This window comes from Phaenicophaeus curvirostris, chromosome 24 (genome assembly GCF_032191515.1).
Source record: "Phaenicophaeus curvirostris isolate KB17595 chromosome 24, BPBGC_Pcur_1.0, whole genome shotgun sequence".
In the NCBI taxonomy this organism is placed as follows: Eukaryota; Metazoa; Chordata; class Aves; order Cuculiformes; family Cuculidae; genus Phaenicophaeus; species Phaenicophaeus curvirostris.
The window spans coordinates 4,435,575-4,462,187 of NC_091415.1; the positions used below are offsets into that span (position 1 = coordinate 4,435,575).

The 26,613-nt window shown below is 50.0% G+C and overlaps 1 protein-coding gene across 9 annotated transcripts in view; it reads left to right on the forward strand.

Annotated features, from left to right (window-relative positions):
• The first annotated feature begins 430 nt into the window (after positions 1–430).
• The window catches only part of ANKS1A (ankyrin repeat and sterile alpha motif domain containing 1A), a 125,767-nt gene continuing 99,584 nt past the window's right edge, over positions 431–26,613 (forward strand). For all 9 annotated transcript variants that reach the window (XR_011339055.1, XM_069875942.1, XM_069875943.1 and 6 more), the window contains exon 1: positions 431–645. Coding sequence is in view for 8 of the 9 variants with exons in the window: in XM_069875942.1 (XP_069732043.1) it covers positions 449–645 (197 nt within the window). In the remaining variant the exon portion in view is untranslated. The remainder of the gene's footprint in view (positions 646–26,613) is intronic.

Genomic DNA, 26,613 nt, shown 5'->3' on the forward strand with positions numbered 1-26,613 from the left:
CTGGGAGAACTGGTGGGGACTGAGGGCTCTGGGGTGAACTCAAGGGACTTGGGGGGACTAGAGGAGCTGGGGGGGCCTGGGGTGAACTCAAGGGGCTGGTGGGGACTGGGCCCAAAATGAAGTGGGGTCGAGGCTTCATTGAGAGAATAAGACGGCGGGGGGGCGGGGCCGGTGCGCGCGGGGGGCCCCGCCCCCCGCGCTCACCGGCCCCGCCCCCCCGCCGTAGAGAGCGTTTCCCATTGGCTACACCGCCCATTGACTCCGCCCACACGCGATCCCATTGGCTAATCTCACACTAGCCCCGCCCCCTAAGCCACCCGATTGGCTCCTCCCACACCGCCCCAGCAACGCCCACGTCTCGTCCCTATTGGCCCCGCCTCCCCCTCAGGCCCCGCCCCGGAAGCGCCTCTGAGGGGGCGGCTGAGGGCGGTCTCGGCGGGCGGCGGCGATGGGGAAGGAGCAGGAGCTCCTGGAGGCCGCCCGCACCGGCAATTTACCTGCTGTAGAGAAGCTGCTGTCGGGGAAACGGCTCAGCTCCGGGTTTGGGGGCTCAGGAGGAGGAGGGGGAAGCGGCTCCGCTGGGGGAAGCGGCGGAGGGAGCGGCGGGAGCGGCGGCGTGGGGCACCCGCTGTCCAGTTTGCTCAGGTGAGGGGGGTGTGGGGCGCGGGAGGCGGGAGGAGGGGCTGGAGAGGTTGGTGTGGGGTATGGGAGGGGGCTGAGGGGCTGGAGAGGGGCTTATGGGGAGTGGGAGGGAGGCTGAGGGGCTGGGGAGGGGGTTAGGAGGCGTGGGAGGGAGACTGAGGGGGTTATGGGGAGTGAGAGGGAGACTGGGGGGCTGAGGAGAGGTTTATGGGGCGTGGGAGGGGGACTGAGTGGCTGTAGAGGGGGTTACGGGTTGTGGGAAGGGGACTGCGTGGCTGTAGAGATTGTTGTGGAGCATGGGAAGGGGACTGAGTGGCTGTGGAGGGGGTTATGGATCATGGGAAGGGGACTGAGTGGCTGTAGAGGTTGTTGTGGGGCATGGGAGGGGGACTGAGTGGCTGTAGAGGAGGTTATGGGTCTTGGGAAGGGGACTGAGTGGCTGTAGAGGGGGTTATGGGTCTTGGGAAGGGGACTGAGTGGCTGTAGAGGGGGTTATGGGTCTTGGGAAGGGGACTGAGTGGCTGTAGAGGAGGTTATGGGTCTTGGGAAGGGGACTGAGTGGCTGTAGAGGGGGTTATGGGTCGTGGGAGGGGGGCTGAGGGGCTGGGGGGGGTTATGTGGTGTGTGAGGGAGACTGAGGGGCTGGGGAGGGGGTTATTGTGTTGTGGGAGGGGACTGAGTGTGTGGGAGGGGGTCTGAGGTGGAGCAAGGGGGTTATGGAGTGTGGGAAGGGGGCTGAGTGGCTGGGGAAGAGGTGTGGAGAGGGGTTTATAAGATGGGGGGCTGTGGGGGAGCTTGGGGTAGGGGAGACCTGTGTGGGGAGGGGGTCATAGGAATAGCCTGAGGGGATGTGTATGGAGGGGCTTATGTATAGCACAAGGGGATCTATAGGGCAGGGGGAGCGTGTGCAGGGCAAGGGGGGCATGTATATGGTGGGAGAACTTGTATAGGGTGGGAGGAGGTTCTATAGGGCAGGCAGTGGGGAGCGTGTATAGGGTCGGGGGACATGTGTGGGGTAGGAGAGGAGTGCGCGTAGAGTGTGAGGACTGAAAAACCACAGGGTTGTGGGGTCAGAGGTCGGGAAGGAGGTGGGGTCTGTGGAGGTTTGGAGTTGAGGATTGTGGGGCTGGGGGACCGTAGGGTCATGGGGCTGAAGGTGGGGTGTATGGGAGGGTTTAGGGTCTTAAGGGGAATGTGTAGGGTTGAGGGACCTATAGAGCCGTGCAGTGGGGCTGGGGGGTGCAGGAGGTTTGGGCTTTTGGGGCATTGTTGGACATGGGAAGGCAGGGAGCATGGAGCTGTGGATTGGGCTGGGGGTCTGCAGGGGGCGTGGGGCTGGGCGGTGTGTGCTGGGGGCTATGGGACAAGGGGCTAGGGGGGCAGCTGGAGGGGTCTGGATGCCCTCCTGGTGTGAGGGGGCTGTGGGATTGAAGGGCGTTGGGGTCCCGGGGGCTCAGCGGTGCGGGCTGGAGCCTTGGGGGATGCAGCTCTTGGCATGGAAAGGCTGTGAACGGCATCCCTGGGGGTGTGGGACAGCATGGGCCAAAGGATGAGAACATTGGATGAGAACTGGGGATCCGAGGGCTGGGGTGAGGTGTTACAACAGGCTGGGGTGGATGTGGGGCGTGCAGGGTGTGCGTGGATGGCTGGAGGAACCCTGAGGGGCTGGAGCTGCTTCTGGTGGGACCAGGGCTTCGAGGAGGCTGTGCCTGGAGGTGCGGAGCGGCTTGAGAGAGGAGATGATGCTCTCTAGGGCTGGGTGCTATGCCCTGCTGGGCGTTTTGGGTGCTGCTGGTTGCTGTTGGTAGCTGCTGACTGGTGTGACTGGGAGGTGTGTGGAGGAGAGCTCTGGGTCGGGGTGCTGGGCTCCCACGGTGAGGAAAACTGCTGGATGATTGCTCTGGGCCAGATGTGTGTGTGTCTGTCTGTCTGGCCAGGTGTCCTCTTGCTGCTCTTGCTCAGTCCATGCTCGCCCTTCCTCAGTGATCCATAATGCTCCTCTGCTGTCTTGTGTGGCCGGTGGGCTCCACAGCTGCGGCTGCTTTGGAGCTCTGAGACCTTTGTCAGGTTTTCCTCCTCCCCTTTTTTCTGGCACCTCCCAAGGAAACCACTCACTGGTGCGATTTTTGAGTCACATCTTTTTGCCGTTTCACCTTCGCTGCTGGAAATGCTGCTGTTCCTGTTCCCAGAGCAACTGGTTTCTAGCAGGGCAGGGGGAGGAGATGGGTGTCCAGCGCTGAGTGACACTGTCACTGTGCGACGTGGCTTTTGAGAGGGAGCTGCCTTGCTTGTTTCTAGCCAAATTTGTTCCATTTTTCCTTCCAGAACCGTATCAGGAGTCTCTTGCACACGGAGCTCAGTGGCAGAGATGTGCGGGCACGGGGAGCTTGTGCTTTCCCAGTGCTTGCATTTGCTTCTCTGAAATGTAAATCTGCTCTGGGATCTAGCTTTATTCTTCTCTGTTAATGTATCAAACACTCTGAGCCCTCGTTTCGAGTGGGAAATTGCTCTGGCCACTTCAGGCTTGTCCGTGTTCGAAGCTGGATGTACTTGCAGGGTGTTTAGATAAAGTGGAGAGGGTCAGCGAGTTAAATACACACCGTGAGTGCTATCAGCCTCTTGTTCTAACAACTCCGCTGCACTTTCCAGCAGTGCATGGTGATGATGATGACCTTTTTTTCCTGGGTAAGAGCTCCTTGAGATACCTGCTGGGCTGTGGAGTTGGGTGTTTGATCAGTTAGAGTTGAGAGGAGGCCACGGAGATGATCCGAGGGCTGGAGCACCTGCCGTATGAGGACAGGCTGAGAGAGTTTGGATTGTTCAGCCTGGAGATGAGAAGGCTGTGGGTGAAGAGAAAGCTCTGAGATACCTTAGAGCTGCTTCCAGTGCTGAAAGGGGCTCCAGGAAAGCTGCGGAGGGGCTCTGGATCAGGGAGTGTGGGGACAGGATTGCCTTCTGCCTGTGTGTCAGCCGGTGTCTGTTGTGGTCTGCGCTCACTCTGCAAGGTGTGAAATGAGCTCCTGCCCCAGTGCCAAGCCTGATTACGGGCTGCTTTGCTCCTCTCTGGAGGTGTGTAGTTCCTTTGGAGCACCTTCGCCTGCGGTTTCCCTGCTTCTCGGGGGCAGGGAGGGTGTCACAGCAGGTACGGTGTTTAATTATAGTGAACTTTGCCTTTCTGTACTCTTTTAAAAATGACTTCAAGGGTTTGGAAACGGCAAATATGAAGTTTTGTCTGCCTGACGCTTCATGAAAAGTTGGAGATCGACAAATTCAAGGGACTTGATGGTGTGGGAGGAGGGTGGAAAGGTAGAGATGACAGCAAAGAGTCTGCAATATCCACCCCTACCTTCTTTGGAGGGCTGCATCCAGAGGTGTGCAACAGGTCAAGAACAAAGTGGGTACAAAGTCAAAGGAATAACTTTAAAGTCAAAGTGTTTCCTCTTAAATCTTACCCTCATATCTTGATTTTTTTTTTTCCTAATGATGATTAGGTGCATTTTCTAAATTAAACACAGTAAATATGGACTGGATGTGTGCCCAGAGAAAGTCACGGGGCTAATTAAGTGGAAATGTTAATGGCAGCAGTAAGTTGATGGGGAAGGTGAAGGTGCCTCAGCTGGTTGACAAGGCTCTATGGTGCAAGAAAACTGCTTGAAAGATAGGTGTCTTTGGTGCTGGTGAGGGAATAAATCACAAAATAGGCATCTGGAGCAGGGATTTAGGTTTTTGTATGATTGATAAAGCTGTATCGGAAAGAATTGAGGTTACAGAGCTTTGTCTTTGAGGTTCAGAATCATTTAGAAAGGGGGTAAGGCGGCTTTTATCCTTGCTCAGAAGTGGGTCCTGCTGCAAGCTCCTGGCAAATGGGCCCTTGTGCCCTCTGTAAGAGCCACGCAACATTTCTTAGCTGGGACCTGTGAAAAGCATCTTTCGAGCCCACGCAAGTGCTTCACAAGAGCACCGTTGGCCTGCACGACAAGAAGGTGGCCGGGGTTGGTGGGGTCTTCTCTTCTCCAGGCAGAATAAATCCAACCCTCCCAGCCTGTCCTCGTATGGGAGGTGCTTCAGCCCTCAGGTCATCTTCATGGCCCCCTCTCATTGATGGTTTCTTACCCCTCGGTTGTGGTGGAGGAACATGTTGATGGTCAGTTCTGTACCTTTCATGTTTTCCCTTTTCCAGACAACTTTGCAGCCTCCCTCTGTTTGTCCAGTCATTCTGATTCCTGGTCCTGCAGAAGCTGCTCGTGTATTTAAAGAAACCTCCTGCTATGGAGCTGCTAAGCTGCCCTCTGAAGCTCATTCAAGAACAGGGTCGTAAACGCTTGGCTGGGCTGGCAGAGCTCCCTGCTTCCTTCCTCTCTCTGATGTCGGGTCCCTTTGATGTCTGCACGGTATTTAGTTCCTTGTTAAGTCCCAGGGCTTGGAGTACCTGTTGTCTAAAGAGCATCTGCAGCACTGGTCCGGGCTTTCTCTATACAGTTCCACAGCGTTTCAGATCTCTCAGATACTGGTTTGAATTGGGTACAGAATAGGTGTTTTCTGGAAACCAGTGTTCTTGTGGGTATGATGCAGGGAGCTGTCTTCCCACTGCTACACCTGGGAAGTGTTTGCGTTGAGCTTTCTGCTCTGAGCTTGGAAATAATGGGTTTATGCCCTTGTTTTTAACAAAAAGAGCAAATGCTGATCTGTAAAGCCACAGAGGATGCTCTCAGCAGTCAGTGCTGTGGAACCTGTTGTTTTAGCACGTCAACTTAACTGCCCACTATGTTTATTGTGGTTTAAATGTGAACTTTGTCATGGGCTGAGGATTTCATACTTCCTGCTTGGATCACAGATGTGCGCGAACTCTAAACGTAATCACCGGTTCCTGCAGGTAAGCAGGAAACGAGATGAGATAGATGTGGATAAGCCAGCCGAGAAGGAAAGGCAGAGGTAGAATTAAAGATAATGCCTCTCCCTAGGGAGTGAATGTGGAATGCTGAAAATATTGGGCAGGAAAATAAACCCCAATGGAAAGTTGATGGGTGTAAGGGAATTGAAAGGGCAGGCTGAGGAAATGAGAAGGATATGGAAGGACGAGGAGCAGTGGTGCAGGAGATGAGTTTCTGGCTCTTCCTGAAGAGGATGGTGGGGCTCATGAAGAGGTGGTGCCTTGCTAGTGTTTTGGGGGAGGCTCGGCTCCATGTGCTGTGCACTCGATCTCTGGGATCTGCTCACGGAATATGCTTGTTGGGATCTCCTCGTGAAATCCACCGAAAGCCAGGTCCACAAGTCTTCTCTCCCTGATTGTACCCTGGCTGCTCTATGTTCAGAATATCTCTCGTAGAGCAGGGACAAAAGCACTCCTGTAGGTACGTAGAGATACAGGAAAGCTGGGGAGGGTCTCTTAAATCAGGGACTGCAAGGACGGAATGAGGGGGAACGGTTTTCAGCTGCAAGAGGGGAGATTGAGATGAGATCTGAGGAAGAAATGTTTTCCTGTGAGGAGGGAGAGGCCCTGGAACAGGTTGCCCAGAGCAGTGGTGGCTGCCCCATCCCTGGAGGGGTTCAAGGCCAGGTTGGATGGGGCTTGGAGCCCCTGATCCAGTGGGAGGTGTCCCTGCCCATGGCAGGGGTGGAACTGGCTGGGCTTCGAGGTCCCTTCCAACCCAAACCATTCCATGATAATATCAGTTTAATGTAAACACTGATTAATGCTTATGAGCAAAAGCAAGCCCAGAAATCACAAATGCTCTGTGAATCCATGAGGTTTTAGGGGGCATTTCTGCAGAATTTGGTTATCATTTTTTTTCTGCTTTGCTATGAAGTTAAAGGCAGGAAGCAACAACACAATCTGTGGCCTGAAATATCAAGCTGCATTCAGAAGGTTTTGCCAGTAGCAGTAAGGGATGGATTGTGCTAAAGCCAAATCTGCAGAAAAAGCTTTTCATTTTCATCTATTGATGTGAAAAGACTGGATCTTTGTTGCTGTGAGGGGAAACTGAGGCTGCCGTTGAGCTCCAGATTGTATATGGAATCCTCTGGATGTGTAGGAAGGAGAAACTTCTGGGAATTGGGACCTTTTTTTTGCATACGTCTGTTGTGGGAAAGGATTTAGCTGTTGTTTCACAGGAGCCACAGCAAGTGTTGTAGGGAATCTGCAGCAGTTATTGCTGGTGAGGGGTTAGTTTGGTTTCGGAAATGACATGGTCTGATGGCCAAGCACTCAAAGCAGCTTTCAGTGTGGTTTGGAGTTGGAAACGTTATTTCTATCTATATAAAAGAAATAAAAGTGGGGGGTTTGTATTTGTTCTTGTGCAGCTGGATGGTTTAAAGAAATGGCATTAGTGGTGCGTGTTCTCTCAGTGGCTGGAGAATCTGGCTCCATCCTTTCTGCCTGCTGTGTTCCCATTGGGAAGGGAGCTCCTGCACTGGCGGTGCAGCTGCATGGGGGGAAAGTGGAATCATCCCATCCTTAGTGACGATAAGGTTGTTGGATCGTGTCTGTCTGCTCACAGGGGTGATGTTACTGCACTGCATGTGGCCAGGTCTCGTGATTTGGCTGAGATACTGGCCAGGAACAGCAGTTTGGCACCAAGGTCTTAGCTTCAGGAGTGGGTAAAGGTGCAAACAAACTATTTCCCCACTTTTTCACTGTTCCTCATAAAAAGGAATTGCTCCTGGTGCACTCCCATTAACCAGGGCTGCGTTAGAAATCCCAACTGGGTCTTTCCCTCCTCTGGGCGCTGTGATTAATAATCTCGCTCACTTTTAGGCTCTCCTATCCCACACCCTGTGTGCAAACAGCAACACAGTGCAGATCACTCTTTAATTAGATCCCTGCTTGCTGAAGGTGTTAGTGCCACGGGCAGTAGGTGTGCACTGGCTCCTTTTGGTGAATTGTTTTCGAAGCACTTTTTAAATCATTCAGGAAGGCTGTAACTATCAGCAGCGACTGTGAAGTGTTTTGCATCTGTGTGATCATCTAATCCAGCTTTAGAAGTTTTTATTTGCTAGCTTTGGTCAGTGTGACTCTGAGGAGAAGGCTGTGTCTGGGGAGGACTGGATTCACAGCTTGAACTCACTGCATGACCTCGAAGAAGCCACGCTGGCCGTGTCCTGCTTTGCCAACCAAAGCCTTGGATGCTCCCTGATTTCCTCTGCAGAGGACGACTTGCATTTTATGTTAGGCTTGCTTGGCGTACCCATGGAAGTCGGTATGTAGGTGGCTTCTCCGTCAGTGAAACTCCCTCTGAAGGGTTTTGTCCTGCTTCCTTCCACTCGGTGTGCAGCCCGAGGTTTTTGTGCTGTGGAATGACCTGCTGCTGCCTGGTTCTGCAGGTAGAGAGAGTGGTTGGAAGCAGAAAGGAGGGGCAGTTGTGCTGCGGAGGTGTGCAAGAGCTGGATTAAATGGGCAAGGAGTTGGGAGCATACGTGAATCGATGAAGTGGTGCAGCCTCCGAGCAAAATGCTCCAAGCGCAGCACATCAGATTGGAATCTCTCTGTTAATGCTGAGTAAAAGTATTTTAACTGTGTAGTCAGTGACTCAAAGCCTCTGTTGCTGATTAACCTAACATTGGTTCTATAAGATATGTGGGTGTCCGGGCCGGGGTGGATTCTTCTGGCTGTTGACCTCCCATCAGTCTCTGTCCACGTGTGAAGTTCTCTGCTGTCCTGGGATTTACTCTCTCGAGAGTGCCAATGTGTTTGTCTCAGGTGGAGGATGAGAACACAGGGGCTTAATTTCTGCCTTTTGTTGAGGGTTTCTCAGCAGAGCGTTTTGAAGTGCCAGATAGGTTTTGGGAACATCTGTATGCTCACACAGGTCACCTCAAATGCTCCGTGAGGGATTTGCTGTGGGCTAAGATTGGTGTGAGGGGGGTGAGGCAGGTTGGGATGCTGGGTGAGGGGCGTTGGGTGAGTCAGATGGTGTTTGAGGATGCTGAGGATGGCAGAACCAAGCTTGTTACCACATGCTGACAGAGACTAGGATTTAAACAGTTGCAGCATCTCCGTGGATTGCTGGGGGCAGGAGCTGAGCCAAGGAGATGCCACAATCCTAGGTTACCGTGCTTCCCTGGAGCATCGTCGTATGGCTCTTGGCATTCACAGGGCTCGCATAAGATTTGTGCTCTGCCCCATCATGAGAGGAAGAGTGAAATGTGTCCCTGATGTACAGTTTGCCTGTTTTCTGTGACCTGAACAAGACTGGCTCTGGAGCTGGCTAGAGCATTCCAAATATAGGTGGGAAGCCTGAGGACTGAGAAGGTGATTTGTGATCAAGGTGCCCTCATGAGTGGTTTGAGCTTGGTTCAAATGCTGAGGCAGCCTGAAATTTGCCCCTTGAAGACTTCAGCATTCATTTTATTGATGCTGGAATCATCAGCTGCATTCAGCACGTTCCTGTGAAGGGATTTCTGGGTTTGCCATGATGGCAAAGTGGACGCTAGTGAGACTTGAGTGGGCTGAGTGGATGTTTGTGAGATTCCGTGGTGGCTCTTTGATCTATATGCCCCAACCTCTTATCTTACCATTGAGCTGTGGGTAGGAATTTCAGGACCAAAGCCACAGCTATGCATGTAAACAAATATGTGAGATCCTGACACTTCCGTAGCCTCGCTCCCCTCTACTTTTGTCTGTGGTCCCGAAACCAAAGAAATGTCAATGTGGGTTTGAGTACTTCCAGCGTGCTCTGTGTTCCGAAGGCAGGAGCTGTGCAGAGTTCAGCTGGATGCTGAACGTTTAACAATGGGTTTTGGCATGAAATGTGAAGGTCAAAACTAAGCTTGTCCAGCAGTGTGAGCGGGGGGCTTGTCCCTCCCCTCTAGCCCTGATGTCCAAGGAGTCATGTGGCTGTGCCAGAGCAAATCCCTCCAGCTGGTGAATCTAATGGAAAATATGTTTCCTGAGGCTGCACAGTTCCTAGATCTGATGAGAAGGGTATGGCAGCAACCTGCAGGTGATGGTACTGAGGAGCAGGATCTCCCCTTCCCTTCTGTTTTCCTTGGAGAGCTGTTGTTCTGCCGCCACTCTCTGCATGCGGTGTTTTGCATCTGGATTTGGGCTACTTGAAGAGAATGTATTTATGGAAGTGGAGCTGCTCTGCTTGGTGACGTAGGTCCTGTGCTGCTCTGGCTGATTGAGGCTCTTTGGCAGAGAGCTGAACTTTCTAAAGATGAATGTATGGAACTGCTGGATACACTGGGAGCAGCTGAGCCAAGAAACAGTGTTCATCCTGCAGATTTTTTTTTTAATGTAATGCATTATAATGCCTTCAGGAAAGCTGGGGAGGGGCTCTTGATCAGGGAGTGCAGGGATAGGATGGGGGGGAATGGCTTTCAACTGAAAGAGGGGAGATTGAGATGACATATTAGGAAGAAATGTTTTCCTGTGAGGGTGAGGTGGCCCTGGCCGAGGTTACCCCATCCCTGGAGGTTCTCAAGGCCAGGTTGGATGGGGCTTGGAGCCCCTGATCCAGTGGGAGGTGTCCCTGCCCATGGCAGAGGGTGGAACTGGATGATCTTTGAGGTCCCTTCCAACCCAAACCATTCCATGATTCTATGATTGTTTTACCGAGATTGGAAGAGAGCAAGCAGGATGTAAAGACTATGTGAGAATCGTGATACAGAACAGAGGCGATACACACGCATTGCACCTGTGTTGATCCCAGACCAAAAGGGAAGGCTCCTTCCTGCTTGCTCTTGGACAAGGGTAAGACAAGTTCCTGGAGACAGAGCTCCTTCACAGAATCGCTAGGTTGGAAAAGACCTCTTAGATCAAGCCTAACCATTCCTATCAACCACTGAACCATGTCCCTTAGCACCTCATCCACTCCTCTTTTAAACACCTCCAGGGATGGTGACTCCACCACCTCCCTGGGCAGCCTCAGCCAGTGCCTGACGACCCTTCCTGGGAAATTTTTTTTTCTGATGTCCAGCCTGAACCTCCCCTGGCAGAGCTTGAGGCCATTGCCCTTTGTCCTGTCCCCTGTCACTTGGGAGAAGAGCCCAGCTCCCTCCTCTCTGCTACCTCTTTCAGGTAGTTAATGCCTCGATTCTCATGTGAGCCCTTTGCCTTTCACGAGGGGCTTACAGGGAGTTGGATTCTGCCTGCGGGCACAGCTCTTTGCAGGGACTCGCTGAAGGAGATCCATCTGCTGCACAGAGAGTGCTTGATGCCTGGTGGGTGCTCAGCCTTCTGGTGGATGCCCTGCTGAGCTTTCCCTGCATGTTTATGTGCTTCCACTCTCTGCCATCCGCTCCTCTGCCCTTTTCCGCTCCACAGATGCATCTCGGTTGCGCTCTGGCTAGGAGTGTCCTTTCAAGGTGAAGTGTCCTCTCGAAATGAAGAAGGTGCCTGTGGATAAAGGTGATGGCTATTTCCTCTTGTCCTTGACTCTGCGTATGAGGTCCTGTCCAATGCCGAGATGGCACCGTCTCTGTCCCAAAGAGCCACTCTGGAGTACAGCTTAGTCATGGAAATGAGATAAATCCTATTTCACAGAAACTGGTAAAAATAAAACTGTTGAGGATTGATTTGTTTCTATAGCAACAGACTCAAGAAGCTGGTACAGCTGTGGAAGGGAGAAAAACAGGCATGGAAGTGTTGGTCCACCTGGGACTGTCACTGTCAGCAAAGGGGAGACCTTCAATAGACCGATGAAGGGATGAGGTGCTTAATTAGAGACGGGGGACAGGAAGATGTGAGCTGCCCTCGGGGAGGCATTGGTGCTAGAATGTGTGAACGTGCCCTCTTTTCTGAGCAAAACCTGGAGAGCCCTTTATGTCCTCAGCTATTTATATCCTGTTTCCCAAAGGACTGCTTGTGGAACTTGCCTGCCACCCTCTCGTGGGTGGGAAGTGCCTTTTAATGCCCTTCAGGACCTGAGCGTTCATGTCAAGTGCATGCTTTTAAACCTGAATTTACAATGATTTTGTGTCCTGTGGCGTGTCACCACGGCTTGCTGGAGAAGCATCCAAGGTTTATCAGGGAATCTCCTTGTGGCATGAGCTGAGAGATGGCCCTGGAGAAGCCTGGATGGATTTCTGAGCTCAATTTTCTTTAGCTCCAGCATGACATGGAGCTGGATGTTCCATAACAATGTGTGCCAAGGCAGTTTTCCCTAAGTGTATCCTGGAAGAAAATCCTTTAAAGTACTCAGACTGCTGGATAAGGTGCTTGGATTTAAAACTATTTTTATCTATGTAGATTCGTGTAGGGTTTGGCTTTCCTTTTGCCAACGCCAAGCTCTGTAGCAAAGGAGGGACCTACAGTGGTGAGGAGGAGACTGTTTCCCCGTGGTTAGTACAGTCAAACTGCTGAAAGGTTTGTGATGCCAAGGGCAGGATGTTTGTGGAATTACAGAAAAAGTTTCTTTTTAAAACAGACGGGAGGCTTGTACTGGGCTCTCCAAGAGAGTCTGTGTTGTTTAGTTTAAGGAAAGCAAAGTGGGAGCTGAGTTGGTGGTGTTTGTAACCCCAGATTACATTAGCACTCTTCCCTTGTTATTTAAACACGTGGTTTCTTTTAAAGGGAAATTACATGTAAAAACAAACCTCAAGCTCTTTCCAGCTTAAAGGAAGTGTCTGGAGTGCTGTGTGCTAAGGATGCAAGAACTCAGCCCTCTAAAAGTGAGTGCCGTAAATATTATATAAATACATTATCTCATTAGATTTGTATCTAATCCCGTTGCCTGCTGGGTTTCAGACTTCTAGGGCAAGCAAGGCTGCAGATGTCACAGACAGTGTTCAGATCTAATATTTAAGTGGACTGGAAGTGAGGTGAAATGACTTTTGCCTCATCCCAGTTAAGTCACTATGAGAAAGCCTTTCGAGTTTGGCATCACGAAGGAAATTGCCTGGTTTTAAAGTGTAATCCGATTAAAGAAGCCCAGTGCCTGGGAAGGTCTGACGCCTGCCTGATGGCACAGATGGGCTCCCCAGACCCTTCCTTTACTGCTCTTGATTTCAGACATCAGCACAGTTTCTTTAGGAAGCAGGATCAGGATTATGGTTAAGCCTTGAACTCCAGAGATGTCAAAGCTTTTGCATTCTGATCTTGATTCTGTTGGAAGGTTTGTGGAGTCCATCAGATGGTTGAAAAATGGGATTTTATGTCCCAGGTTCTTGGTTTTTTTGCTAGTATTTCTTTCCAGTGTATTTTCAAGCTAGTGTTTCTTGCTGCCTGGTGTGAAGTCTGATAAAGTGTTGGCTGTCATGTAAGAGATGTTTAAACAACCCTGATTCATCCTGGGATCCCTGTGGATGATTTGGAGTGGTGTTAGTAACTACCTTTGTGTGATCTAAAATCACTTGCAGTCCTCGTGTGACGCTGGGCTCTTTACAGCCTGGTGGAGTCTGAACCCTGCGTCTGAACTCCTGTGGCTCCTCTCCGTTGAGTCAAATGGGTGAAAACACCCACAGCTTGGAGGATGTAAATAATTAGTGCTGAATTTGGCATTTTGGAAATATGTCCTTTAACCTCAATGGGAATTATTTCAGAGTGAAAATAATTCACTTGTTGGTTGACATCACCAGGGCAGATGCAAAGGTCAGGGGGGTGAATGCTCACTCTTCAGGTGTGGTTGACAAATAAGAGAAGTTGGAATCTCAAAGTAAACTTCTGAATATCAAATGTTACATTTACATTGTGTGTGCACAAATGTAGAGTGAGCTGTTTTTTTTTATTTTCTTGTGCACTGACCGTAACTGCTTCACAATAACTTAGTTTTTGGTCTATGACATTATCTGAGTTTGAGGTGAGGATGCTGGTTTTCTCCACAACTCACTCATGCTTGACTTATGCTTTTTATTCTGAATTTCTCAGGAAAGTTGGGTACAATTTAATGGTCCTCACCACTGCTCCAAGGCAGCAGCACAGCTGAGGAAAGAAGTTTGTGCTCTCCATCCCTGTTGGTGGTGGGGAAGCTTTTGAAGCCAGCTGAAATGCTGCAAGATTCTGGGAGCTAGAGGGGTATGAGCTGTTACAGCTGAGATATAATTATTTGCTGGGATGGAGTTGCATTGGCCTTGAAATCGTTTGAAGTAACGGAGAGTTTTATCCCTGCATAAGTTTATAATTTAGTAGCCTGACTTGCAGAAATATATTCGTTACAAATGTTAGGCTGGGAAAGGCTCTACTGCTGCTCCTGGCTGGGAGAACCGTATTTAACAGAGAAAAAGCCCGGAATTGGGTTTGTATCCTTTCAAATAAGTGGGCAGAAATAATTTAAGGGTTTGGAAACATGTTATCTTATGCTGTGTATGCTCCCCAAAGAGAATGTGTTTTTTCCTGGTGAGGAGAAAGCCTGTTGGAGGCTGGCTCGTCATCTTAGGCAAAATCAGATCTGGCAGGTGGATACAGACGCAGCTGGAAACTTAAGGTGTGCAGCAAAATCATAGAATCACCAGGTTGGAAAAGACCCACCGGATCATCGAGTCCAACCATTTCTATCAAACACTAAACCATGTCTCTCAGCACCTCGTCCACCCGTCCCTTAAACCCCTCCGGGGAAGGTGACTCAACCCCCTCCCTGGGCAGCCTCTGCCAGGGACCAATGACCCTTTCCATGAAAAATTTTTTCCTAATGTCCAGCCTAAACATGTAGGAAGGAGAACTCTGTTGCCTGGTCCATTATTTATTCAGTTTTCCACTGTTGGGGTTGCCTGCAGATGTCCCTGCTGGTTCTCTGAGGAGTGGTTCCTGCCCTTCTGGCCTTCCCCACAGCTCTTGACAAGCATTTAGCAGGGAAAGGACCTTAGTGTTTAATGGGTACCCTTCAGCTGGCTGACATGCACTTCTGTTTTTCAGCTCTAACCTTATCTCTGTTCCACAGATAGCGTAGACGAGTAATGACAGCTCTATAGGAGCTATCTCGAGGTTTGGAAATAATTTACTGCCTTGGCCATTCATTCTCATCCTGTTTTTTAAATCATGGAATGGTTTGCATTGGAGGGGACCTCAAAGCCCACACAGTCCCACCCCCTGCCATGGGCAGGGACACCTCCTTCTGGATCAGGGGCTCCAAGCCCCATCCAACCTGGCCTTGAACATCTGCAGGGATGGGGCAGCCACCACTGCTCTGGGCAACCTGGGCCAGGGCCTCCCCACCCTCATAGGAGAACGTTTCTTCCTTAGATCTCATCTCAATCTTCCCTCTTTCAGCTGAGATCTGTTCCTCCTTGTCCTGTCCCTGCCCTCCCTGATCCAGAGGCCCTCCCCAGCTTTCCTGGAGCCCCTTTCAGCACTGGAAGCTGCTCTGAGGTCTCCGTGGAGCCGTCTCTTTGCATTTGACAGATGCTGCTAGAGTAACAGGGTGTCCTACTGAATTTCCATCCTGCTTTTCTCAAGCTTTCTTAAGCCTTGTCTAAGTTGATAGACTCTGTTTGCTCAACGCATGCCACGAAAGCACCAGATCTTATTGCAGTGCTCTAGGAACGGTAACCGTTCAGGTGTCTCCTTAATGTTCCCATCACCTTTCTGTTTGCCTCCTTGCCCTTGCTGCCTTTACTCCTTCCTTTCCCTGTTTCCTGCTCTTTGGGCATCCAATTAAAAAGCTCATCAAGAAGGAATTCCAGTTGGAGTCAGTGCTGTGGTATGTAGCTGCCTTTTTTTTGCGTCCCGCGTTGTTGCCAGTTAATTCCTTGCTCGACCCTGTCTCTCTTGAGCCTTCAGGGACTTCTGATTAAGCCGGAGCGCTGGGATTTGGTACGTGCCGTGTGGGTGAAAGACTTGACTGCTGATGTGGGTCGTGTTGAAGGGCAAAGTCTGCTCTGATGGCTTCAGTGGAAGCTTTGTCGTGGCTCTGAATTCTCCAACGCTGTGTTCCCCTCCTTGAGGGCCTCTTCTCCCATCCCGTTGCGTTCAGTCTTCAATATCAGAGCAGCTAATTTCCTTTTTGAGCTTAATGTTTTTTCCCCACATCTTGATGTGCTGGGATGGGCACCCTGTGAGTCTCCCAGAGGCGCCCGGGCTCTCCCTGCAAGCGCTGTGCCCTCTCCCCGTCTGTCGGAACAATTCAGCACTTCAATGCCAGCACAAATTCAAAGCCCTCGTGTCACTGATGTTGGCAATGTCACCAGAGACATGGGATGTTCTGTTAGCCCCTGTCTCATTTTTATTTTCAGTCTCCCTAAGGCAAAAGTGCACTCTGGATGCAGTTATCGGTACAAAATAATTGCGTTTGCTTTTTAATTGACGTAGGGAGGGGTAATTTAGTCTTTCAATCTCTGTTTCTCTTGCTGTGTTCTACTTGACCTATTTACCTGCTTCTAATCTACGCCAGGTCAGACACAAGTGCCGTTGTTCAGTGTTCTGGGCATCGCTTCTAGGCAGCAGCCAGGCTGAAAAGGCAGAACGCGCTTTGCTGTGGAAGAGAGCGAGCTGGCGTGGTTTCCCAGTGATAAGGCATCAAGCGGAGACAGCTCTGCTGGGCTGGAGGGCACAGTGGCCACGTGGAGTGTCTGAGCTTCACTGTCATGGGCTGGAGCAGGGAGATGAGTTCTCTTTGGCACTGGGAGACAGGGAGTACGTGGAGGTGTATTTATCTTGTCTCTATAGAATCATAGAATGGTTTGGGTTGGAAGGGACCTTAAAGCTGGTTCCAACCCCCTGCCATGGGCAGGGACACCTCCCACTGGATCAGGGGCTCCAAGCCCTGTCCAATCTGGTCCTGAACCCCTCCAGGTATGGGGCAGCCACCACTGCTCTGGGCAACCTAGGCCAGGGCCTCCCCACCCTCATTAGCAAAACCCTAATATCTCATCTCAGTCTCCCGTCTTTCAGCTGAAAACCATTCTCCCTCATCCTATTGCTGCCCTCCCTGGTCAAGAGCCCCTCCCCAGCTTTCCTGGAGCCCCTTTCACTGTTGGAAGCTGCTCTGAGGTCACCCCGTAGCCTCTTCCAGGCTGAACAATGCCAACTCTCTCAGCCTGTCCTTGTACGGGAGGTGCTCCAGCCTTGGGATCATCTCCGTGGCCTCCTCTGGACTCGCTCCAACAGCTCCATGTCCTTCCTGGGCTGAGGGCTCCAGAACTGGATACAGGATTCGAGCTCTTGTCAGCCCATCTCACACTTAACCAAGAGGAATGTGTTCATATTTAAAACTTAACCTAGAAGCATGTAAGAAACATGATAGGCTCCCTGCTATAGAAATCTCAAATCCTACTGAGATGCGTATTGGTTCAGATCACTGTGGATGCTGGGAAAAAGCAGTAACTTTGCCTTGTTTTACTCCTATTATTTCATCTAACAGTGAAGATGTTGCCGTTTCACAGACTAAACGGCTCGGAGAGGGTAACACGTTTTGTGCCATCCTGAAATTCTTACTGGGTGCATCCATTCCCCCATACAAGGGGAATGACAGGAGCTGGGAATGAAATGCTCTCTGCCAGAATTCCTTTTGGCAACGTTTTTATTCCCACCTCGGCCCTTTTGTGTGTCCGTCAGAAGGGAACAGCGCAGATGGACATGGACACTTCAAGACGTGATATGCCGTTTCCGTTGGTTGACTGTCAAGTCTCTTGGGATTCTGTGGCTTGTTAAATCATCTCCCAGAAGCAAAAGGGGGAAGGAAAATACAGTGTGAGGCTGCCAGCTGTAGCCAGCTCGGCACTGCTTGGTATTTTTTGATTAGGAATTTATGGTTGCCCAGGCAGATTGCTTCCATTTCTCTGGAAGCACTAGCTGAAGGGAAGGCGAAGAGCAAGTCCTGCACCTTTCTGAGGAGTTGTGCTTCAACAGAACGTGCCTTGCTGATTTTCTCTGCATCTCATTATTTAAATACTACATTTTCTTCCACGTAGTTGCCTCTTCTCCAGCGCTGTGGAGAGAGTAGAGCTTCGCTTCATATGAAGAGCGAGGGATGCTTACCTGAGCAGTCACAAGCCCATGGTATTGTCCGCTCCAGGCTGTTTACTGTGACTTGCATAAAGCTGCTTGGTTTATTGAATTTCTGCAGGAATGTTTGGCTTCCTTTTGCTCATATTTCTCAACTCCCCATCTCCTTGGATGCAAAAGAGGAGAATGGAACACAAAATTGCTAGTTAGTCAGTCTCATTAAGGGCTCTGTAAGCTTTTTGTGAAAGTTGTCCAATTTCTCTCCTCTCTTAGAGGTTGGTTTCCCCACCTGGAAGAAACAAGGCAGTTTTTTCAGCTTCAGTGCTTCATGGACAATTGTACAGAAGCTGTTGAGTGATCAGGATTTGCTCACTGACAAACACAGGAGCTCCAGTGTGTGATTACTGTTATTGAGGTGCTGGTTTTGACTGCATCTCACGTTTAGTTATGTGCGTTAGGAGCTAAATTCAAACTTGCTTTTTAAAATTACTCCAGCGAGCATTTTCCGTTCTCCTCACCTCTTCTGAGTTTTGTTCTGTCAAGCTAACTTCAAACAGGGCAGTGGTGGAGTCTCCTTCCCTGGAGATGTTAAAAACCACATGGCCGAGGCACTTGGGGACACGGTTTAGTACACACAGTGGGGCTGGGCTGATGGACTGGAAGAGTTGAGGTCTTTTTCAATCTTAATGATTCTATGATTCCATGCAAGTCCTTGTGAGCTGAAAATGTGAAGGACCTTAGGCTGATGCTGTTTTGATGTCACCTTCTCATTTTCCTGTCTCTTTCCATACTGACACATTTCCCTTGGGACCATGCGTGGAGAGCAGGATGCTCCTGGCACCGTACATTTTGGAAACCAAAGCTCCTGACCCCTTTTCCCTGGAGAGCTTGGCTTTCCTCGTCTTGCTGACTGAAATCTCTTGCCCTTCTTCCACAGGGGCTTTGTTTGGCGCTGGCCCTGGTCATCGTGCCAGCGTGCAGAGCCCGTGTTGTATGTGAGCTCTGCTCTGTGGCATGTAATCAGCTGGAAACGCACCCGTAATGGGAGCAGATTGCAGAGCGAGCTCTGTAATGCTTTTAAGAATAAAGGGCAGCATATGCACTCAAACCAGACCGGTTTTCTTTCCTCTCCTCCAGCTATTTATTTTGCCTCCAGCTCTGTGAGATTCTTTGATGGAGTGTAATGTGCACGTGTGACCCATCCTTTCTGTCTTCCCCTCACATAATGCAGGTGACAGCACCCACTGTCACACCCCCCCCCATACATTAAGCTTAAAAAATGCATTTCCACTGCCAGGAGCCATCTGAAAGCGTAGTGCTGCCCTCTTCTTAGTGGGGAATTTTAGTTTGGGTGGATGCTTTTCTATTAGCGATGACAACCATATCTTGATCTGACAGAAGAAAATATGGGACAACACGCAGCAATAAATATGATCCAAGTGAAGCCATTTAATCAAAGTTCACAACGCATTTTATACCTTACTTGCTGAAGCAAACCATTGTTTTACAAGCTGATTTGACAATTCTCCATTAGCAACAAGTAATCATTGGTTACAATACATTATTCTATTTTCTCATGAGAAACAGCTATGTGAGCATTTCAGTCTACAAATTGATAGACTACAAAGTAACAACTAAAGGACTACTGAGGAAAGCTTCCTGTGAGAAATGAGAGGAGTATAAGGTAGAACAACTCTCTGTTATTGCAAAGAAAAACCTTGAAGACAGTGTGTTAGTTACAGCAGCTGCTTCTTCTGCAAAGTTAGCTTTAATTCTGGTGCAAAAGCTGTGAGGCCTTATGCTAAGGTGCCTTTGTTTCATTTAGCATAAGCTGCTCAGTGCTTGGGGTGCTCATCAAATGTCCTCTGGTTCGTAACCACCCATCATTGATCCTTTATGGTGTGAGCCTGCAAGCCCAGAGGTGAGACGTGTGGTTCATAGAATTGTGGAATCATTCAAGTTGGAAAAGCCCTCTAAGTTCATCCAGTCCAGTCGCCAGCCCAGCCCCACCCTGCCTGCTAAACTATGTCCCCAAGTGCCAAGGCCACATGGGTTTTGAACCCCTCCAGGGATGGAGACTCCCCCACTGCCCTGGGCAGCCTCTGCCAGGGCTTCACCACTCTGTCAGTGAAGGAATTGTTCCTAATATCCAATCTAAACCTCCACTGGTGCAACATGAGGCCGTTTCCTCTCATCCCATCCCTTGGCACTTGGGAGAAGAGCCCAGCACCCATCTCACTACAAACTCCTTTCAGGTAGTCATAGTTCTTGCACCAGCCTCCTTATGGAAATGAGGAGTTGGCAGGCTGATTTTGAGAGAAATAGATGAGCTTACCTTTTGCCTCTCGCAGTTCCTGAACTGATTGTTCACGTGGCTGTTGCCACTCGGAAAATCCACGCAGGTTTCCTGCACCCACTCGCTGCACCTCAGGAGTGAGTGGTTCTGCTCTCTTCATAAAGAGAAGGAACAGTGGCTGGTAGAGGACCGGTTGCTGCCTGGTGTTGTTGCCCTGGTTGACATGCTGGCTTTTTCGCTGTGTGCTGTCATGCTGAGCTGTCTGTCGGTGTTGGGCAATGAGGCTGTTAGCAATCATCTTTCTTCCTAACTATTGCTTCACCCTGCAAAAGAGCTGACAAAGTGGAAGGGCTGGAGGGGTGGGAGCTTGGGTCTTGTACTGTGCCTGTGCAGACGTTCAGGCACGCTTTCTGCCTGCTACAAAATCGGACTGTAGCCAAACATTTGCTCCCTGAATCCCTTGGCGTTAGCTCTGCTTTTGCTGCTGGGGACCTTGGAGCCGGAGTCCGACTGCAGAGCCTGAGCTCTGTGGCTCTGGGCTGGGTTGTGATGTTGTGCAATGTTAGCTGGGTCATTTTGGTTTAGTATTTGATAAGAATGGTTGGACTCGATGATCCGGTGGGTCTTTTCCAACCTGGTGATTCTATGATTCTGTTTTCATGTGTCCTGCCCTTATTAAGGTTCTCACTTTTCCCGGTCTAGTCTAGCATCATGTACTTGACCTTGAGATCCTATGACTGAGCTAAAATTGCCTTTTGGCTCTAATTTATCTGGTGGGATTTTGAGAAGAGGCTGAGCTTCATCCTCTTACTGTTTAGGTCTAACTTTTGTGCCATACCGAATATTAGCAACTACTAAAGGAGGAGCCTTGAGGCTTTCAGGATGGATTGGGTGAAGCTTGTTCTGATCCTGATGCTGGAGAGAAAAGGGAAGAGGTGTCCAGCAACTTGACATGGGCAGAGGTTTTAACTGCTGCTCAGACTTCACATGGTGTCAGTGTCCCCAGTAGCTGCTTTTCAGTTGTTCTTACTGCCTGCTCTGTTTTCTTGCAGGTATTAACGCATCCCTTCCATGCGAATTTCATTTAGTGCAATAGGATTAAGTCTTTTAATCTGTCTGCCCTGTGTGTTTGGTCTTGTGCTTCAGCATGCTTAGTCATATGGGAAGCGCTCTACAGGGGAGGGATAAATGTGAGCCTTAAATGTGATATTAGCCATAACTGTGAGCTATTCTTTCCCTAGATTTTGTGGTTCAGTGTCTTGTCTATGTTTCTGGTTTTTAAACATGATATAAACTGCATTGAAGTCCTGTGACGCCGGCAAGAGAAAGTCTGTGCCTTCCTCCTTGAAAAGCCAGTATTTGTTTTTTTTTCTAGATAGTTAGATGTGACCTAAGGCTGGAAATATAGAATATTTTGGGTTGGAAGGGACCTCAAAGCCCATCCAATTCCACCCCTGCCATGGGCAGGGACACCTCCCACTGGATCAGGGGCTCCAAGCCCCATCCAACCTGGCCTTGAACCCCTCCAGGGATGGGGCAGCCACAACTTCCCTGAGCAACTTGTTCCAGGGCCTCACCACCCTCATAGTGAAGAAATTCCTCCTTAGGACTAGTCTAAATCTGCCCCTCTCCAGTTTATACCTATTGCCCCTTGTCCTATCACTACAAACCTATGCAGGATTTCAGTGTGATGGTGCACACTGAAGAGTTTGCTGGAATCACTTGTTTCACTTGGAGTGAAAAAAGCCCAGGACAATTCCAGGAAAAATACATTTAAGCTTCTCCAACCGTTGGATGTCATTACCTAGCTGGTGTGCGTGATGGTTTGGGGGAGATGCGGATACAAATTAAGCAGCAGAAAAACCATCTTCTTGCTGGTATGATGATTGAAGAGGTCTCTGAAGAGCAAGAGGAAGAGAACCAAGTGGGACATTGGCCAGAATGCCGTCACAGCCTCATGCAGGTGGATGCTGCTGTGTTTGGAGTTGAATGTCCATGCTGGCTCTGAGGACTCTTGGTGATCACCCCAATGCTGTCATTCCTGGTGCATCTGGAGGTGCTTGGCTTCCTCTGCTGTGTTTGTCAAAGCCATGTTCCCACCATCGCGCCTTCCAAACACATGGATTCTCCACTCCTGGGGGAACTTCCTCGCTGCATCCCGCTTTTGGAAACTGGGCTGTGTGACAGCTTCGCTCTAGAGGAAGTTATGTTTTTCTCATGTGCCAAACCTGCTTCTTTTGGCCAAGATTTTGAAAGGGAAGAAATCCAGATGCATGTAGAAGATCAAAAAGTCACTCTAGGAAAAACTCACTCCCAGTTTTCCTTGGTTATTGTAATGTTACAGAGCTGTGCTGTGGTTTCTCCTTCCAAGCACACTCTTTCCTCTGAGAGAGCTGGTGGAGATGGGAGATGTATTCCCTTCTCTTTGAGTTATGTAAATATCCATGGATGATGAGGAAATTTGAGTCTCATACTCTCACTTAGGTGCCCCTCTCGAAAACTTGAGTGCCAGGAGATGCTGGGTGGTTGTTTCCATTAAAAGTTGCAGCTGCGTAGTTAAGATTGGCTGCTGCTGTTGAGTTCTTTGCCAAGATCCGGATCCAAACTTGATCTGAAATCTGATGGAACAAAGTCCACTGGGAGGTGTGAGTTGATACTGGAGGTACGAGATGAGATAACGCGTGTAGAGCTGTTCCTTGTATGCATGCAGATGGATATGTGAGAATTAAAGGGAGTTTTGTGGATACAGCTGTTGAAAACGCTTGTTACTCCCATAAAACTTAACTTGATATACAAATGCAGATAGAAAATAAACAAATTCTCTCTGCGAACATGTGCATAAATCTGGAAGTTTGTACAAGTCAGTGAATGCAGGGGTAGGACAAGGGGGAGCAGTTTTCAGCTGCAAGAGGGGAGATTGAGGTGAGATGGTGGGAGGTGGGAGGTGTCCCTGCCCATGGCAGGGGGCGGAATTGGATGGGCTTCTGGGCCCTTAGAGCTCCAACCATTCTATGTTTCTGTGAAATTGCTCTCAGGTGAGGTCACTACCTGTTCAAGGAGATTGTTTTATGCTGCAGTGTGATGCTTTCAGTTTAGTTGTCAGGATTTGTTAGGTGTTTGTCCAAGGAAATGCCTACACTGGGCAACTGTGTTCTTTTTCCTGCACTTGAAAGGAATTCTCTGGAAGGAGCTTTCTGCAATTAGAGTGGGAAAGGCACCTCAGCAGGCACCAAATTCTTCTTTGCATCATCTATACTGCATGTCCTCACCTGTTGGCTCTAATTGGAAACGCAATTGTTGTTCACTGATAGATGACTGTCTGACTCAGCTCTGGTGTAAGCCTGCCCTTCTGTAAAGAGAGAAGGTCTCTTCCGAGAATGGGGAAAACCAGAGGGAGTAAGATCATAGAACAGTTTGGGTTGGAAGGGACCTTAAAAATCATCCAGTTCCAACTCCCTGCCACAGGCAGGGACGCCTCCCACTGGATCAGGGTCTCCAAGCCCCATGCAACCTGGCCTTGAACCCCTCCAGGGATGGGGCAGCTGCAACTTCCCTGGGACAACCTGTTCCAGGGCCTCACCAGCCTCATAGTGAAGAAATTCTTCCTTATGTCTAGTCTAAATCTGCCCCTCTCCAGTTTACCCCCATTGCCCCTTGCCTTTTCACTCCAAGCCTTTCTGAACAGCCCCTCCCCAGCTTTCCTGTAGCCCCTTCAGGTACTGGAAGGTTGCTAGAAGGTCTCTTAGAGCCTTCTCTTCTCCAGGCTGAACAAGCCCAACTCTCTCAGCCTCTCCTCGTGTGGGACGTGCTCCAACCCTTTGTAGCCTCCATTGGACCCGTTCCAAGAAAGATCTCACATTGTTGCCGTGTGAATCCCTGAACACAGTTTGGTGACCTCTGCCGTTTCATCCCACGTTGCATGGGTGACACAATGTTAATCCCAGAGCTGTGAGACTGAGATTTCCATGGGTCGCAGGGTGTGAGTCGTCCCCACATTAACAGGGTCTCTTCCGTGGAGATGCTGCCGTACAGCTTCTATCTAAGAAGGAGCCCCAAGTGAGTGTGCTTTGTCGGTGCAGAAATGATGCTTACTGGGTTCAGCAGTCCTGGTAACTGCGCATTTAATGCATGTGCTCCTTCCCTTTGAGTTTAATCTACACTCCGTGTCACAAGTATCCAGATTTCCTGGAGTGTCGATGTTCAAATCCCAGTCAAATCAATTTGTCAGCTCTAGTGGTTCATATTTGAACACTGGATGCTTTGCACAGATGTTTGATCCCAGTGTTCTTTTCTTATAGGTGTTGCTTTCCTGCTCCTGTGGGTTAATTGCCAGGAACGTTTCTGCTTTGCAGCCCAGAACTAACAGCATTTCAGGGGGGATTTTTGATGTCACAGGTGCTTTCTGGAAGGGAGAGGCATTAAAAGCACCACGTAAATCCATGCTGATGCTGTAGCAGCTGGGAACTGCTGGACTCTTCAGTGTGTTGATTGTTGTGCATGGGCTCAGTTGTCTCCCGTTTCCTCTAATTTTAGGTTTCTAAGCACAACAGTGAGAAACTGCTGAGTTCCAGCAGGAGGAAGCGTGGGCAGCAATGCCTCGTAACTGGTTTAAGGTGGCATTGCACCTCGTGAGCTGTTTCTCCGCAGTGTCTGTGATCAGAAGGCTGGCAGCCCTGGCAGTCCAGATCCGCTCTTTAGTTCACCCATAATCATTCGAGCTCTTTAATTCTTTTCCGATTCGTTTTGCCATCTACATTTATCAATGCCACTTACAACTTGCAGTGTGAAGGATTTGTCCATGCTTCTCCTGACCACTTTGGGAATACATGCTGCAGTGAAATGGTGGTTGAATGCTTCAGCTCTTCTGAGTTCCACAGGCTGTATGATCCATGGATAGTAGCCTTGACAGTTCTTCCTGCCTGCTTTGAGTTGTGTTTTGTCGTAGAACCATGGAATGGTTTGAGTTAGAAGGGACCTCAAAGCCCAGCCAGTCACACTCCCTGCCATGGGCAGGGACACCTCCCACTGGATCAGGGGCTCCAAGCCCCATCCAACCTGGCCTTGAACCCCTCCAGGGATGGGGCAGCCACCACTGCTCTGGGCAGCCTGGGCCAGGGCCTCCCCACCCTCACAGGAGAACATTTCATCCTAAGATCTCATCTCAATCTCCCCTCTTTCAGCTGAAAACCATTCCCCTCGTCCTATCCCTGCACTCCCTGATCCAGAGCCTCATCCTACCTTTCTTATAGAACCCCTGGAAATACGAGGAAGAAGGCAGCCAAGGAGTATGGAGTGGGAGCAATCATCCTGCCTGCCTGCTTTTTTTATAGCAAAGGAAAATCTGGATGAAAACGTTGAGGAGTGTAGAAGCCAAAGAACACTGCTTTGCCTTCCTTTTTAGCCACTCTGATAGCTGGAATCTAACCGGACTGCTCTGCGCTGTCTTCCCTCAAGCCTCCCAAGAGGGGCTGAGAAAATAGTGCTTGGGATCCAACCATGTTCCCCCCCTGCCCCAGGAATACTCTGCTTTAATCTTCTCCAGCCGTGCATCAGCCGTTTATTCTTGGAAAGGCTGTTGTATTATCTCGTGGTTGAGGCACGCAAGGGAAGGGGTCGCAGCTCTGTTGTGAGCCCTGCCACACTATCCCCATCCCATCGGTGAGAACGCTGCCTTTCTCTCTTCGGAAGCATTTCAGTGCGCTTTCTAAACCACGAGCCTCACGCAAAGCGTTTGAGTTGTTTGTGTTACCAGTTTATAAGCAGGAAATACCAAAAGAGGGTTGCGTTCGCCTTGCAAGAGTTGAGCAGTTGTACGGATATGAACAGCAGAGATGTGTGTGTGGACTTGCTGGTGACATCCTCCAGCCAATGCACTAGGAGTCATTCTGCCTCCAGCCTTAACTGCCCTCACAGTGCTTTGTCCCTAAGGCGTTGAACTTAGTTTCTGAACATCTGGGACCAGTTCTTAGCTACTTTAAGCTTCCACTGTGACCTTGAGGCCAGTCACTCGTTCGTACTGGTTTCTTGTATCTGAAGCAGCAGCAGCGCTGCTGTTGTGCCCCTTGTCTCTGGTTTTGAGTACGTCAGTACAAGGTGGGTAGTGATGGCCTCTGCTCTGAGATCTGCACAAGTGATTACCGGTCCCTGAAGTCTCAGGTGCTTTTGCAATCCAGATATGTGAGACTATAAATTATAGAATAAACTATTCCAACCCAAACTGCCTAGGAGGGACCTCAAAGCCCCTGCAGTTCCACCCCCTGTCATGGGCAGGGACACCTCTCAATGGATTCGGTTGCTCCAAGCCCCATCCAACCTGGCCTTGAACCCCTCCAGGGATGGGGCAGCCACCACTGCTCTGGGCAACTAGGGCCAGGGCCTCCTCACCCTCATAGGAAAACATTTCTTCCTGATATCTCGTCTCGATCTCCCCTCTTGCAGCTCAAAACCGTTCCCCCTCATCCTATCCCTGCCCTCCCTGATCCAGAGCCCCTCCCCAGCTTTCCTGGAGCCCCTTTTCAGCACTGGAAGCTGCTCTAAGGTCTCTGTGGAGCCTTCTCTTCTCCAGGCTGAACAACCCCAACTCTCTCAGCCCGTCCTCGTACGGGAGCTGCTCCAGCCCTCAGATCATCTCCATGGCCTCCTCTGGACTCATTGATCCCTTGGCTTGAAAACTTATGTTTTGGGTGGCTTGCCCTTTGCTCGAGCCCCCTGCCCCACACAGTTCTGTGAATAAAGTTCATGCAGTCAGGAGGAAGCTGAAAAGCAAGAGGACAAATGTGGTCTTGTATAGGGGAACTGTTGGGTTGTACCATGACCTAAAGCAATGTGCTTTATTCAGCAATTTTTGCAAACAGGAAGC